The sequence below is a fragment of the Crinia signifera genome, chromosome 7 (assembly GCF_055691185.1).
Source record: "Crinia signifera chromosome 7, ASM5569118v1, whole genome shotgun sequence".
NCBI classification, from domain to species: Eukaryota; Metazoa; Chordata; class Amphibia; order Anura; family Myobatrachidae; genus Crinia; species Crinia signifera.
This window is the reverse complement of record NC_139223.1, coordinates 28091536-28108751: the sequence shown is the minus strand read 5'-3', so window position 1 is coordinate 28108751 and position 17216 is coordinate 28091536. Positions and strand designations below refer to the sequence as shown.

Here is a 17216-nt window from a genome sequence, read left to right as displayed (position 1 = left end):
TCCCGATGGCAGAAGTCTCTTGTTGCGTCACTTCCGATTCCATCTGCAGCGTCTCCTCATGCTTTTGCCCGACCAGCAATCCACCGGGCGCTACCTTGTAGGGTTGTTTTAAAAGGACAAACTTAAGGAACAGTGTTAAAAGTCTCAGTATGATCGTTGCAGCAATGACCACAAAGCTCAACAAGGACAAATGGAGAAGGCTGCCCTCAGTTGGCCACTGTTGGGACAGCACCTTCTATTTCTATCCGTATGGAGATGCACAAGGCCAAGATCTCATAGGCAAGTTTTAGGAAATACCAGCAAAATATGTTCAACTGCAGATCCAAAACATCTTTTAGGGGGGAGATCAAATCTGGGTGAGAGATAAAAGTGCTAATGGTGACGGACCTATATTATACCGAGGCCTGGGCCGGCGGTGTTAATCTGGCTGTGGTGAGCACTGACAACAAAGATCATAATAAACCCACACAGACAACAAGGTTCTAAAAAACAAAGTACAAACATTTTTATTTTGTTTCTTTACAAAGGCGGCTGCCTTGAAGGGTTTTTTTTATGTCACTTTCTTAACAAAATATAAAATAGCTTTTTTTCTCAATAAACACAAGAGCTGAAATGGTTAAAAAAATATGACAGGAAGATCAATCTTCGGTGAGGAGAGGGGGGGGGGAGGAGTGCTGGGAATAGCTGGGAGCAAGTTGCGAGGCTGGGACGTCCTCCCACTTCCTATGCAGAAAAGAAACGTGCTGCGGGTTACGGCGATGCAGATTTTACATGCGCTCTGTGTTGCGACGCCAGCCATTTTGCAGGTTGTACCAATGGTCAAGAGATTGAAAAGTAGGTCAGACCGTAAAATGGCTCCTCCCGCCACTGGTTGTAGGTGAAGGATCCATTTTAAATCATAACTTCCCTTTTAATACAGGGCACTGGTCAGTAAGAAGGGCAAATGTGGAATCTGTAGAAACTACGGCCCTCCAGCTGTTGTGAAACTACAAGTCCCATCATGCCTTGCCACAGTTTTGCTATTAGGGAATGCTAAAACTATTGCAATGCATGCTGGGATGTGTAGTTTTAAAACAGCTGGAGGGCCATAGTTTCAACATGCCTGCTGTAAAGCGTCATTTTTATAGACCAGAATGCCTCTGGTATGGATACGGTTGTAAGACAATGGAAATAAGTAATAATCCCCACCAACTGACTCAATATGGAGCAACTTGGCAGGGTGGATCTGTAGCAAGATAAAAAAAAGGTCTGCACCACGGTAAATCGCAGCACGCTTCATTACAGAAAATAATGCGACAAAGCTGAAGCCTTTTCCAGCTACATAAATCATTCCCATCATTACTGGCAGCGTTTTCCCTAGCAAACAGGAAACATAACATTTAAGTGCTTATGATTTGACAGGGAGAGGGGGGGGGAGGGCGAGGAATAAAAAAAAACAAAAAACAAACATGGATAAAAACATCAGGATTTTTTCTGTGGAGTCAAAATATAGCCCGCAATACCCCACAAAGAAAAATAGCTTTAAACTTCTATGCGCACCACCAATTGGCAGAAAGCAACAAATCTCATGAGTGTAAACAGTAACTAGGTAGCCTTTCATACTGTAAATCACATACTGGCACAAAATGGCTGCCTGACTCCATTTTCTTGGCTCAGTCAGGGAGAATGAAAAAGTGTTCCCATTGGGTTATCACAGCAAGGCTGCCACTTTATGGGCTGAAACCATTTTTTCAGGAGAAGGCCGATTTGACTATTTACTAGGAATTAGTGATAACACTAAGGCAATGACGAGTATTGTTTTAGCTCATAAAATGGCTTCCGGCACAGTCTAGACAGCGTACGCTGGATTTTGTTTTCTTGCTTAACATATAAAATAAAAAGTAAAAAAGTCCTCAGTTGGCCATGGTTAACCCTCAGAAAATACATTCTCTGTCATTCTTCCCAGCTACAACCCCTTTTAGCTACTACGTAAGGGGGGGGGGTTGTAATTATCTCATAGCAACGCATTTTTCTTGTAAGTGAATGGTACCAAAAAAAAACAAAAAACTTTAAACGAACATCTGTCACAAATGACGGCGCCAAGCAGCAGGCACTGTCCGTCTTAGTTTAGCATGTATCCATAATCTACGCACACTAGAGGCGGCCATTTCTAGGCTAAATCTACATCAATTCAACGCTTAAAATTCTTATTTAAGAGCAAAGCATTTTTCGGTCACTACTTTATAGTGAATTAGTAGGCTGAGTATTCATCCGCAGCTGAGAGCATTTTAGGAAAGTACCTAGACTTCCCCCCAAAAAATAATTCAAAAAGGTTCTATTTTATTCTTGAAAATAAGAGCAACCGTTTGTGATAAATGGAAATCTCTGGAAATTTGTAAACTCTGAAATACATTAATGTATTCTAGTTTTCCAATAAAAAAAAAAAATATTAATATATATATTATATATATATATATATATATATACACAAATCTATTACAAATGTATTTATTGGGACAATCGCAAAAGAGCAGGTTATAAATCCCGTACCAATGGTGGCGGTTATAACTACCATAAAGTGGTTATAACCGCGAAGGACATATGTCATAAACCGCAGAAGGGTACCCCGTAACTCCATCCGAACGCTAAGCCACATCCCTATGCATTTCATCACTGGAACGTTGCACTATGAGGCAGATTTATTAAGCCTGGTGAAGTGATAAAGTGGAAGGTGACAACACAACAGCCAATCAGCTCCTGTCATTTTTCAAATCCAGCCTGTAACAGAACAGTTAGGAGCTGATTGGCTGCTGTGTTATCACCTTTCACTTAATCACTTCACCAGGCTTAATACATCTGCCCCCATATCCTTAAGCTGAATATACTTACAGTGGTTAGAATTGCCGCCTTTGGTACATGATTTATAACTTGCTCCTATTTGATTGTCCCAAAAAACATATTTAGTAAAAGATTCATAGACTACGCCTCCTCTATTTCTAATAGATTACAGATATCACCCAATGTTTGGGTATGGGAATTTGAGAGGGCGGACATTGCCAATTAAAAGGAGAGTGGCAAGGAGGAGCTAAATAGAGGACAATTAAAGTGGCAGAATAATTTGGGCAATATCAGCGCTAGAATTCTCAAATACATTTTTTTTACCCATGTCAATCCAATCCTGGTTTCAGTTCTGATGCCAGGTCAACTAAAGGCCACAGCAGCAAATGGTATCCAGAATCTAATGTAGTGCTAGGACATTGCATGGTCTGTATCAGTCTCACCTCGGGGGCCCTAGGACTATTTGAAAGCAAGTTAAACATTTTAGAATGATAGATCCTAAATGCTGAAAAGGTCTATCCTCCACGGCGCCACCTTGTGGTGTAAAGGCCTGCACCATGTTTTTGAGGCAGATCACTATAACAAATTGGGTTGCTATCCCCATAGCAATGGCCTAGCCTAGACTTTTTGTTATTTTTTTTTTATTTCATATTGACAAGTTTCCTTTAAAAGAAAGAAACCCATGTCAAATATAGGCATAATATACACACAGCGAGATCTATAAAATATATAGAAGTATAAAATGTATTTATAAAGTTATAAATCGGAAAGTATGGTTTGTGTCATAAGTGGGTCTCCACTTAATTTAAGAACTGTAGTGGGGGGGGGTCACTAGTGGGGCCGATGCAGCCTCCCGGCGAGGCCTCAGGCAATCACGACGGTGTTACTAGGCTCTCTGCGTCACAGGAAAGATCCGACGCAACGCTCTAACAGAACGGGACTCCGCTGTTATGGTTGACAGCCGTCCTGTCAAAACGAAGGTTGTACCCCTGTTGAACCAAGCCAAGGTTCCCACCAATGGTCCTGCTAAATAAAGCGGAAGTTCCTCTTTATTACCATAGCTCGTCCGGGACTGTATGCGGTAATCTAGAACACCAAAATCGGCAAGAAGTAACTTCACCCAAATGTCTACTGCATCTTCTAACCAGTGCATACCTAAACCCCCTTCCTCTGGGAAAGCATTACCATATTTCCGGTAATGAGGGACTAGTTACATTTTAGGAATAACAAAACAAAAGTAAGCACCCCCCCCCCCCCCCCCCCACTATGACACTCCTCCACTGTCTGACAGACCAGGGCAATCCCTTAGTGCTTTAACCCCCTTCTCCCTCCGCAACCTCATTACAGTATCTTTGCGGTCACCAGTAGACCACCTCCCCTATAAACCCTACGTATTTGGGGGAAGGAGGCTGGCAAAGGGCAGCCCCTGTCAGAGCTCCCTTAAGTACCGTCAAGGCCTCCTCCTCCCCTCCAGTTTCCCCAGTCTCTTGCCCGCTTCTGGGTAGGGCAGCGGATGTCAGGGGTCCTCCATGGCGTCATCCTTGCTTTGCTCCGCTTCGCTGTCATCGCATTCTGTGTCCGAGGCAGTGTCTGAATCTTCGCATGGGCGCGCAGCGTTAACAATGACCGCCCGCCTCTGCTCCTCGTCCTGAAGCTGCTTCTCCCGCGTGCCCTCTATGTGCTGTATCGCCTGGAAAGAGCGAGAGGGGAACATAGGTTACAAACATTTAACAAATTAAGCGCATTATATTCAACATAGACCTGGGGGGGGGACCACATAGATCACCGATTCAGAACACCCATTTAGTACATTTTCATTTCTTTCTTTAATTAAAGTAAAATAGCAACAGTACAACCCGATACCACCTCATTCAATACAATTTAAATGACAGTTTTAGAATTGCTACACCCCAAAGACTGCAAACCACATCCCATCCACATAGTGCACCTATGGATATCATGCAGCCACGCCCTCCTTTGTAACGGTCCTCAACTATCCTCATGACAGCCCCAGAAACAGCGCAAACAAAAACACATGTACTGCAACCAAAACTATCGAGCTATAGAAAACCGTGGCTTCATGGGCACTACAGCGACGATATCCAACACCTGGCTGGTAGCTAACCGCTACAGAAGGTTTGTACTTAATGAAATCGCACTAGTCTTTTTGCTAAAAAAGGTGGATACGATAGAAAGGGGTGATAACAGATGGTGTAATGGTTAGCATTACTGCCTCACAGCACTGAGGTCATGGGTTCGATCCCCACCATGGCTCTAACTGTGCGGAGTTTGTATATTCTCCCCGTGCTTCTTGGGTTTCCTCTGGGTACTCCCGTTTCCTCCCATAATCCAAATATATACTGGTAGGCTAATTCGCTCCCAACAAAAATTAACCCTAGAATGTCTTTGTGTGAGTGTAGATGTGGTAGGGAATATAGAGTGTAAGCTCCACTGGGGCAGGGAATGTTCAAATATTCTCTGTAAAGCGCTGCGGAATATGTGTGCGCTATATAAGAAACTGTTAATAAATAAATAAATAAAATAACAGCCCACGGAATCATACAATGCTAATAGAATGAATAAACATTGTACTGTCTATTCCTATCGCCACGCTCCACATTGCACCCACCTGCACAATGGTGTCTAGGTTTTGCCGGGATGTGGACACCGAACTGATTACGGAGGAATGTCCCATGGTCACAACATTGACGTGATGAGAGGGTGGAGGTGGCGGTGCGGGAACGATTACCGTGGGGTGGTGAGTGGGCGCCAGGGGAAGATGCGGTGCCAGGAGCTGTAGGGACAGGACGGGTATTAATAACACAACAGCACAAAAACAAGTAAACAGAAATTAAATAAAGCACACACCAAAATATGAAAAACAAAATGAGAAAATGTATTAATACATACAGTTGTGCTATAAAGCTTCTAAACCCTTCGCAATTTTCAGGATTTCTGCATAAATGCAACCAGAAAAGTGTTCAAATCTTAATTTAAAAAATAAATAAATAAAAAAAAAAAAAAAGAAGAAGGAGAGAACACCCTAGAGGAGATCTTTTTTATTGCCCTAAATCAAATCTGTTGGAAAAAGTATTTACACACAGCTTCTGCCAGCTCCACCAGTGCTTGTCCATCAATAATCACTCCGAGAGCTGGGCAGATTAGATTTCAGATCCCACAAATAACCCCAGGCCATTGTCTGAGAAGCTGCAGGCCAGCTCTTACAGCGGCTTATGGCAATGTCCAGGAGACCACCTGGAGGACTTAGTGAAGGCCAGAGAGCATGGGAGCACAGCAAGGAGAAACTGGCTACTCTCAAAGATGATTGCCGAATACCATCTGGATGGGCCAGATGACAACTGGAAGAATGTTCTGTGTGTGTGTGGGGGGGGGGGGGGAGGGGGGGGGGGATAGAAGGTTTCTGCTTTTGTCATGTTCGAACGCCACATTCCAGCAGAAACGCCTCATCCCAGTAACATATTTGCTGCTATGGGAACAGGACATTTTGTCATCATCGATGGAGCTAGGAGTTGGGATGTCCATGCAAGAAAGCGGTTATCGTACATGGAATGGACCATGTTCAGGCCTACAATACCATGGTTGACCACAGGAGGTCGAAGGCACCTAGTTAGACGCCTGTACTTGTTTGTCCACATTTTGACAGACAGTGAATCGATGGAAGGAAGCATTGACGGGAACCTGGTCGACAGTAGTAAGATCGACACAGGTTTATGGTCTTTTTTTGGTGCCGAATGTCAGTAGTGTCCCCTAGGAACCAAGTGTACCAGCGACAAACAAAACACCCGTGTCAACCTTGCTACTTTTGACCAGGTTCCCGTCGATATCCAATCACTGTCTATCTAAATGCGGACGACCAAGTATATAGGCGTCTAACTAGATTCCGTCGACCTCTAGTGGTCGACTATGGTATTATAGAACTACACCCTGTCATCTGCCATTCAGATACCCAAGAAAGCCCCCCAGGACCTGTGAGATGAAGGACTTCTCCGAGGAGCTAAATAGATGGGAAAGACTTATTAATTGGGGCAGACTTATTAAGCTTGGTGAAGTTGCTGGTACTTTATCACTGGCCAATCAGCTCTGAGCTGTCAATTTACAGGCTGGGTTTGAAAAATGAAAGCTAAGAGCTGATTGGCCGGTGATACAGTACAGCGACTTTATCACTTCACCTGGCTTAATACAGCTGCCCCTCAGTCCTTAAAGTTTACTTTTCTTTCCAACAAAATAAATAAATAAATAATAATAATGTAATGATTTTGATAAATAATTGGGTGTATATCCGGTTACATTTCATGGCGTTCTCTATCAGTTCTTTAGGCTTATTAGCTTTAAAGACAGTTAAAGTCTTATTTATGCAGACAAATCAGGAAGATCTAATGCATGCATGTCCAAACTATGACCCCCCATCTGTTGTGAAACTACACATCCCAGCATGCATTGCAATAGTTTTAGCATTCCGTAATAGCAAAACTGTGGCAAGGCATGCTGGGGACTTGTAATTTTACAATAGCTGGAAGGCTGTAGTTCGGACATGCCTGATCTAAAGGGTTCCCAAACTTTTCCAGCACCGCTGTATAAGAAACCGCTTTGGAATTGCGCAGGAAATAGGTGGCAAGCGAGATATGGCAGGCCACAAGGTAACCAGACAGTGAAGGGTCTGAGGGTGGGCATGAGATCAGGATGCAAGGATAGAGGGCTGGGCTCACCTGGGAGTGGAGATGCTGGTTGGCCCTGTCCAGCGAATCGAGCTGCTGGCCCTGTGCCTGCCCCCCCTCTTCCTCTTGCTGGATTTGTTGAGCTATAGCCTTCAACTTCTCAGGGTACATATGAGCTTCCAGAGCCCGCACCTGTCAGTCAGTCATAGCAATCAATCACAGAGAGTGTGGCCAACAGCATGCTTACAGACCGGCAATGATGCATTCCGAGAAAGCGCTCTCTCTATCAAACATGCAGCGTGCCAGCTACCCTACTGTGACATCCTAACCTGCTAGGACCGCTCCCAGACTAGCCAGCCGAACGCTATAGAGATGCACCCATATGCCGTTACCCAGAATACTTTGCATGCACCAAGTCAAGTCGCAGCCTAAGGCTGCCCATTTACCTGCTCCTCCAACATCATCCGCACGGAACGCTCCTTGTCCAGCTGCTGCCTCAGTTCAATCATTTCTCTCCGCAGATCATCTGCTTTCTCCTCCTCCCAGATATCCGGGGAACCGATGCCCTCGTCCTTGTCTTCCGCTCGTCGCCGTTTGGGGGATGAGCCGTTAAACTCCTGCAATACACAGACGAAGTACATAGGAATGCTGAATATCATTTGTTACAAACAGAGAGCTTTAGACCGACTTCCAAACTGATGATAGAGCTTTGAAACCTATCTCTGCACTACATCTCCCAGCATGCTCTACGGGCGGCTTGGTTAAGTCGGCCATACAATATAGATAAATAGATCCAGGACATTGCGCGGCTCCCTTACCTGGATAAACCTCTTGAGCTGGTTGTTTTGCTGCAATAATCTCGTCTTCTCCTGTTCCAAGGAGAATATATAGTCAGCCGTTTGCTGCAGGATTGCGGCCTGTGCATGGGAGGGAGACAGCAGACGGTCAGCTTAGGAGACTGGTCACAATTACTCCTGATGTTTTAGCAGCAGCCTCTAGGACAGGAATGTGGAACCTTTGGCTCCCAGCTAATGTTGAACTACACATCCCAGCATGCCCTGCTACAGTTTTGATATTTTGCCTGTTGCGAGGCATGCTGGGATATGTAGTTCAAAACAAGCCGGGAGCCAAAGGTTCCGTATCCCTGGTCTAGGAGGAATGCTCTGAGGAAGAACTTTAAAAAAAAAAAAAAACGAAACACAGTGACCTGCCTGGTTCCTCACCTTGCTTAGCTTCTCCCCATCTGTATGAGGGATTAAGGTTTTCAGGGACTGAAAGCCTGCGTTGATACTTTGCATACGGCGCCGCTCGTTGCTGTTGGCGATTTCCCGGCGTATCCGCCTCTCCTGGTCTCGCTGGGTCTCTGGCGTCAGGGGGATGTTGGCTAAACTGAGAGGAAGAGAAAAACAGGCTGTTAAAAAAATAAAAAAAGAAAGGAGAGTTCTCCGGCAGAAGAAAGTCCGATCTTTTTGTGTATATAGGAGAAGGCACGTGTATAAACACAGGTCCTCCAGCAGCGGAGGGGTTAAGGTGGGTGAGGCCCCTATTCCGGCCTGCATAGTATGACCTATTAGACATCTGTGTGTGTGGCCCCTCTCAGGGAAGGATGGAAGCCGGATCTGAGGACCCCCCCTTTTATCCCCTCCTGTCTGCCCTGAGGGTGCTGTAATAACTTCCAGATGACATTACAGGAGGAGTAGAATGAAGGCAGCTGACCCCTCGGGGCTGGATGAGGGAACTCCAGCTTCCTGCCCCCACCAAACATTTCCCCCTCTTCATTGTTGGGATTAGGACAGAGAACAGCAATAAGACACCTCACAGAGAATTGGGATATGAAAGTCTTCAAAGTTCCATGCATCATAATAATAATAAATGTCTGTCCTGCACTTGGCACTGGTGACAATAACGTGTGTACACCCACGGATACCGCCAGCTGACAGGTCTGTGTACTGAGGTGCATGGTCACCTCCTCACAGCGTAGGGAGGACTAGACGAAGGCCTGCACAATTCACAAGCAACATCACAATGTACCTCAGGAATCGGTAGGCTGCTTTCTCAAATACTGACGCAAGGCTGTAACCCGCTCTCAGCAGGCAACAGGCATGCTTAACTCAATGTCCCTGCTGATGAGCCAGGAAGGGGTGTATATATGGGGTAACGTCACCCAACAAGGAGTATACATATATACACACACACACACACACACACACAGTAATTTCCAGGGAAGGGGCTGCAGTAAATTAACAGCCGCTGATAGACGGCAGGTCCAACTTTTTAATTTTGTAAAGATTTTATTTTCTAGATTGTGTCAGTAAAAGTGTTTGTTTATTTAAATAGTTCTCCACCTTGCCATAGACAGCCGTTCAGATACTGATTTATTAGTCCAACTTTTTAATTTTGTAAAGATTTTATTTTCTAGATTGTGTCAGTAAAAGTGTTTGTTTATTTAAATAGTTCTCCACCTTGCCATAGACAGCCGTTCAGATACTGATTTATTAGTGATGGTTGTATACTTCTCTACCAATAGAGGGACCTGGAGCATCAGACCCAAACACAGCCTCTACCATACATTGCACAGATGGCTGCAGCGGTCCTAGCACAGGCTCCAGCTCGGCGGGCACTCCAGGACGCCGATTGGGCAACCAATCAAATTATTTTATCTTCTAGAAGGTGCCAAATAAGGAGTAGATTTTGATTGGTTGTCTATAGCGACATCCCATCTTTAATAGAAGTCCCATCTTGGTACATATAACCTTAGGAGTCCCCAAACTCACTCATAAGTGTGGTCCTCTGTCACCTTCCCAGCCCTACAGGGCCTTATAAACCTACACTACAAACCAAACCATTACAAACTGAAACAGCAGACACGATATAGGTAAAACAGGTCCTATATGTACTAAAATCTATGATTCCGTGTAATATTTGTAAAGCAGATCGCTCACATTCCATAAATCACAATCCTACTTATAACATCGTTTTAGCGGTGGCATGCTTTCATAGGTTACTGTAGCTCACGGGAGATAACAATGGATTCCCCAAATAACAACATCCCTTTATCTTATAACAGAATGATGCACCATACTCTGTATACTGGGATACTGCCACCTAGTGTCCCACAGTGGTATCACCAGCGCTGTACAAACAGTGATTGCTGCACATTAGGGAACCGTCTAAAACCTCACAAGAGCGGTTAATTACCGATTATAAATCGTGCTGTATTATTGCATTTAACAACACAGGCTGCATGCGATCTACATATTACCATGCCAAACAGCACCCGCTTTCTTATATTTACGATAACTCTATGCAGTGCAAAGTTGTCCTCATTATCCCACAGGTACTAATGCCATGTGCACCGCCCACACTGACTGCGACGAAGGTGTGCAGAGGTCATCAAATGATCAGTATCTCGCTGCACACCTACGTCATATCAGCAATTCTTTCGGAGATAGAAACAAAAAAACTTATGTGAAAGAGTGAATCCTATAAACTCACACTACACCACATAACATTACACCATCCGTACTTGGGGCCATACGGACGGTGTAATGGTTAGCATTACCGCCTCACAGCACTGAGGTCTTGGGTTCCATTCCCACAACGGCCCTAACTGTGCGGAGTGATCAGGGACTGATGTGAATTTTCAACTATACTCTGTACAGCGCTGCGGAATATGTGTGCGCTATATAAGAAACTGTTAATAAATAATATGACCGGCACTACATAAACAAGCAATAACTGTACAAATTGTACATTCAACAAACGTGTTACAGAACATGAACCATGTGTGTGATAAAGTACAAACCAATCAGCGCCTAACTGCCAAGTTACAGGCTGTGTTTGAAAAATTAGTTAGGAGCTGATTGTTTGGTACTTTATCACTCCCAAAGGCTTAGTACACAGGTTCCTCAGGATCCCACACAGTGCTTGTTTTGCAGTTCTCCTCACAGAATCAAATGAAATAATAAGCTCCACCTGTGGCTCTTTTAAAATGTTTCAGTCAGTAATGAGTGCACCTGGCAGGTGACTGGAAAAACGTGACCGAGTTTGAGAACCACTGGGTTAGTACATCTGCCAAAATGTCTGAAGGTTCCATTATATCAGTCAGGCATACAGAAGGGTATTCAGCACCAAGGATAGCGTCCCTTGGGGCAGATTTATTGACCCTTCAGTAAGAGAGAGGAGGTGACACCAATTGCACCCTGTCAGATTCAAGCATTTATCCAATAGTTACAAATGAGAACAAGAATCTGATTGGAGGTTATTACCCACATGACGTAGTTCATCAGAGTTTACTCCTGCCTCTAGGTGTATGTCACAGTGGTACAGCTATATGCAAACATGCCTTGTCACCATGACAACACTTCCCGGCTGCTAATATACACCGCATATGCAACTGCTCAGGTACTGTTTTACAGGAGGTGCCATAAAACATCACAGTGATGGTCAATGGCTTATCTGTAAATCTAAGGGACCCAGGAGTACGGATTAGGGGTGTGTATCCTGTGCTCCGCTGAGTGACCCCAGTTTGGGGTAGTGTTTTGTCATACGTTTAATGTGATGGAGCAAGGATATATACTTTTTAAATTAAAAAAAAAATATATAACATTAAAATTAAATTGTTTAGTGTGCCATGAGCACTGTTGTAGTGTTCATTCTAGCAGCCGCCATCTTTGAAAACCCATGCAGTTCCTCTTCCCTGCCTGGGGTGTCGCTGCCTGCTGTGGTGTTTCTAGCACAGGTCTGGTTTGCATATCAGTGCTGATATACAGACCAAACTGTAGCAAAAACCGACCAAGAAAAAAAACTTGTTCAGAAAGTCAAAATTGAAACAGGTCAACATTAACCACTGTGACCTAACTGTGTGTTTATATATAGCAGGCCTGGCCAACCTGTGGCTCTCCAGATGTTGTGAAACTACAAATCCCATCATGCCTTGCTACAGGTTTCCTATAAGGTAGTGTTGAAACTGTGGCAAAGCATGCTGGGATTTGTCGTTTCACAACATCTGGAGAGCCACAGGTTGGCCAGGCCTGATATATAGCATGTCGAACTAACTATGTCAACATATATCAGGTCTAGACACCTTTTCGTCTACTCTGAAAACACGGCATCATTGGGCAAGTAGACTAATTCATAGAAGTACCCTTACTTTACTATTACGCAGACATTCACCCCTGGCATCCCGTGATGATGTCACAGGTGGGTGTGGTTACATGACGAGTCACGCACCACATTTATACATGTAGGGGCCTGCGCAGGTGTAATAAATCTGTACACATTAGGCAGAAAATTAGAGACGCAGCAGAATCATACTCATTCATTAGTGTGACTGGATAATATAGTCGCTGGAACGGAGAAACACTTGAATTGACACATCAGGCCCGTTGTAAGCAGGTACCTCACCGTGTTCCCTATGTAGTTATGCAGTTTGTGAATTGAAATGATGTATTGATGTTAATTTGTAAATCTTTCTGTAACCATGTATAATCGTTCTTCCCCATGTACACTGCTACCAAACCCTTGTGGCACCATCAAAATAAAATAAAGTACTTGTAAAGTAATGTTGCGGAGTATGCCCACACTTCATACATGAAAAACCAACGTCATGGTATACCGGCCAGGTAAGGCAGTCCTGATGCCTTAAGAGGCCTTGGTGACAGCAAACTTGTGACAGCTACCGATTGCACATATTTTCCTTTGTCGCGTCCAATACTTTGAACAGGCAGGTCCGTTCTGCGCAGCTAAACCCGGTTCTTTTGGGCACCAGAGGCGTGAAAAACAATGGTCGCCCAGCACTGGCACAACATTGCCTGTCCCTTTTTAGATGGGGTGATATGCTAATGTGTGGCGACAGGCAAGAAGAAACATTAGAACTGCCCCCCTATGAGTTAGTGAAATACAACCAGAATCTGGAAATATGGGAGAGATGTATTAAGCCTTGAAAAGTGATAAAATGGAGAGTGATAAACCACCAGCCAAACAGCTCCTACTTGTCATTTCTCAAACACAGCCTGGGACATGACAATTACAAGCTGATTGGCCGGTGGCTTATCACTCTCCATTTTATCACCTTTCAAGCTTAGTACATCTGGCCCAAAGGATGTCAACGATATGCAGGAGCGCGCATCATGAACGATATTGGGGCAGATGTATTAAGCCTCAACATGAGATAAAGTTGAGGGTGATAAAGGACCAGCCAATCAGCCCTTAACTGCCTTGTCACAGGCTGGGTTTGAGAAATGACAATTAGGGGCTGCTTGGTATCTATTTCTTGTTCAGGCTTAGTACATTTGGCCCATTTAGTGTAGACAACAGACGAACTTTTAGATCATATCACTCAGAAAGGCCCTTTTCTGAGCAATATCTATTAAAAAGTAATCTAGTGTGCAGTGTATATATGGGGTTTCACACCCTGTGCATACAATGAGCCGTGTTATGACACAATGCGCTGTTATGACACCCTGTGTGTACAATGAGCCGTGTTGTACACCACACACACGAGGTCAGTCAGCACAGCAGCGCGTGCGGGGGTAAAGCTGCCTGGAGTGGTCACATGACCCGTCCCCCAGCAGCACGCTTTGTGCAGGGAGGCAGCATGGCCAGGCGGTGACTACACTTCCCGGCCTCCCCCGCGCCGCCGCACTACATCTCCCGGCAGCCCGTGCGCGCCGACACTCCTACTCCAGGCGGGCTGCACAGTCACGGCCAGGCCTGTCTGCGTGACTCTTCCTCAGCCGAACCCCGGGCGGCAAGGTCACGGTTGGTGGAGCCCGCAGCCCGCCTGTGCGAACCCCCAGCCCTGCCCCGGAGTCCTGGGGGTAGACGGAGCCCAGTCCGTGCTGCCCCGGGGGCTTTTATTCTGCCCCCCCTCCCCTCACACTACTACGATAGTGACAACAACAACACGAGCAGCAGGAGGCACAGAGCTGAGGGGGCGTGTTACACAGCAGCTGTGCCCGCACACACACCGCACCGTACGCCGTGACCTTGTCTGCGGGCGCTACCACTGTGCCACCCGCGGGCGTGCTGTCTGTGTGTGCTCCATAGCAACGTGACCTTGTGCGCACAGCAGGGGGGAGGGGGCAGTGCTGGGACTTGTAGTCCTCCTGGCTGCCAGAGCCGTCACTGTATGTGTGTGGCCCCGCCCCCTGCCGGGTGGCCGGCGGGTATGAGTGTGCCCGGTGTGGGAGGGGGGGCAGCGGAGTCTAGTCCCTGCCTCCCCTGGTGGCAGCTCTGCAGCAGCATGGCCGGGGCACCGCCACCGCCGCCGCCACCACGTGGGTTCTGTTTGCAGCTGACAAACCTCCTGCGCCCTGTACCAACCACCCCCTGCCCGGCCATGCTGCATGGTGGGGTGCAACCTAGCAACACACCCCAAATACCTGCTGCACCCCCTAACTAACACCTCTCCCATCCCCAAACACACACACTGCCAGGTGATGTAAGGAGAGGTGCTGCAGAGCATGCACCATGTGCTGCACCATACATACACACACACACACAGCATATATACACATAGCGCACACACACCATATATACACATAGCGCACACAGCAGCGCCGGTCACCCACCTGCACAGCCCCCCGATCACCTCCTTCTCCGTCTTCCTGAAGTGCTGCAGGGAGGGCACTTTCTGCGCGGGCATCATGAAATACTCCATAGCAATCAGCAGCAGCTCCGCACACCTGGCATGCACCCCTCCCCGCCCCCCTCCTGCAGTACCGGGGTCCCCCCTGATCAGCCCCGCGGGTTAGGGGATGCTGCGTGCAGGGGATGGCCGGGGTAGTGTAGGATGTCCCAGATGATCGGGGGGGAGGTCTCTGTCTCTCTCTCTCTGTCTGTCTCTATGTGAGTGTGTGTGTGTTTGCAGCTGATGTCTGTTTCAAGGCGGGAAACAGCTGGTGAGAGATCAGAAACAGCACCCCTCCCCCTCCAGCACAGCACTCTCCCCCCCCCCCCTCTCTCCACCCTGAGCCAAATCCCAGCCCTTCTTCCGCAGAGTAAGGCATTGCATGTAAACAAAGGACTATTTGCAGAGCATTGCATGGCCTCCTGCAGCAGGGAGAGGGCAGGCTTTTGCAGGACTGGCATTGGCAGGGTGCAGAGAGGGGCCCGGGGGTATTTCGTGGGCAGGTTTTGGGTGAAGGGGGGGATGTTAAAGTAGAGAACTGCGGAGAGGGGGGGCAGAAGCTTGAATGGGGAGGATGGAGGGCTGGAGCTGGCTGCTTGCGCCACGCTTGGGTGATCAGTCCCATCAGCTGACAGCTTGGCAGGGGAAGGAGAGAGAAGAAAGAAGAAAAGACCTGAGCACATGTTCTCTGCCTGCATCATTCCTAACCCCTGCGCTGCCGGAGAACCCTGGTGCAATACATATGTCCTCACTGCCGGAGAGCCCTGGTGTAATACACAGGTCCTTAGTGCCGTAGAGCCCTGGTGCAATACACAGGTCCTTACTGCTACAGAGCCCTGGTGTAATACACAGATCATTAATGCTGGAGAGTCCTGGTGCAATACTCAGATCATTACTGGTGGAGAACCCTGGTGCAATACATAGGTCCTTACTGCTAGAGAGCCCTGGTGCAATACACAGATCATTACTGCCAGAGAACCCTGGTACAATACATAGGTCCTTACTGCTGGAGAGCCTTGGTGCAATACATAGGTCCTTACTGCTAGAGAGCCCTGGTGCAATTAGGGATGGCCATCGACCATCGATTACTTAACATCATCAATGGTTTGTGCCCGATGTCGAAAACTTTTGCCATCGATGTGGGAGTACCAGATAGTTTCCCTTCATCGATGGCAAAGGAGAAACAATGTTTCCTTTTTTTCCCTCAGGGTGCCGGGATCATGGAGCATAGCTCTGCCCCCGACACCCGGAAAGTCCCGCCCACGAGTTCTGATTGGCCCACGGGCCATTAAGTCAAATATAATGGATGACCATCCATTGATAGCTAAAACTGTTGATGGTTATTCATCAAATAGTTTGCCGCTATCGATGGCTGTGTGCAGAATCGCCATCGATGGCAACCATCGATGGCATCTGCACCGATGGCTATCCCTAGGTGCAATACACAGATCATTACTGCTGGAGAGCCCTAGTGCAATACTCAGATCATAACTGCCAGGGAGCCCTGGTGTAATACAGAGATTATTAATTCCAGAGAGCCCTGGTGCAATGCATAGATTATTCATGCAAGGGAGCCCTGGTGCAATACTCAGATCATTACTGTCAAAGAACCCTGTTGCAATACAGAGATTAATACTGCCGGAGAGCCATGGTGCAACAATGCAGAGGTTACCATTGCATTGGAGCCTTTATTGTGATAAGACAATTCATAACTACCGTACCAGAAAGCCCTGGTGCAGTATAGAGATCATTGCTGCCAGAGAGCTGTAGTGCCGTACAGAGATCATTACTGCCAGAGAGCCCTGGTGCAGTATAGAGATCATTGCTGCCAGAGAGCCGTAGTGCCGTACAGAGATCATTACTGCCAGAGAGCCCTGGTGCAGTATAGAGATCATTACTGCGAGAGAGACCTGGTGCAGTATAGAGATCATTGCTGCCAGATAGCCGTAGTGCCGTACAGAGATCATTACTGCCAGAGAGACTTGGTGCAGTACAGAGATCATTACTGCCAGGGAGCCCTGGTGCAGTATAGAGATCATTGCTGCCAGAGAGCTGTTGTAATGTACAGAGATCATTACTGCCAGAGAGCC

At 46.6% G+C, this 17216-nt stretch overlaps 1 protein-coding gene across 2 annotated transcripts; it reads right to left on the bottom strand.

Annotated features, from left to right (window-relative positions):
- Positions 1-480: 480 nt before the first annotated feature.
- TFAP4 (transcription factor AP-4) lies at positions 481-15420 on the bottom strand. Of its 2 annotated transcripts, XM_083152695.1 has the most exons (7): positions 15068-15420; positions 8717-8882; positions 8312-8410; positions 7940-8110; positions 7545-7685; positions 5447-5611; positions 481-4507 (listed from the first exon to the last, which is right to left on the bottom strand). In XM_083152695.1, exons 1-7 carry the CDS (start codon positions 15154-15156, stop codon positions 4334-4336), a joined length of 1005 nt encoding a protein of 334 aa, XP_083008821.1. In that variant the 5' UTR covers positions 15157-15420; the 3' UTR covers positions 481-4333. The 2 variants fall into 2 exon arrangements, with proteins under 2 accessions (XP_083008821.1, XP_083008822.1); XM_083152696.1 differs by lacking the exon at positions 7545-7685 and having other exon boundaries at positions 15068-15415.
- Positions 15421-17216: the final 1796 nt, after the last annotated feature.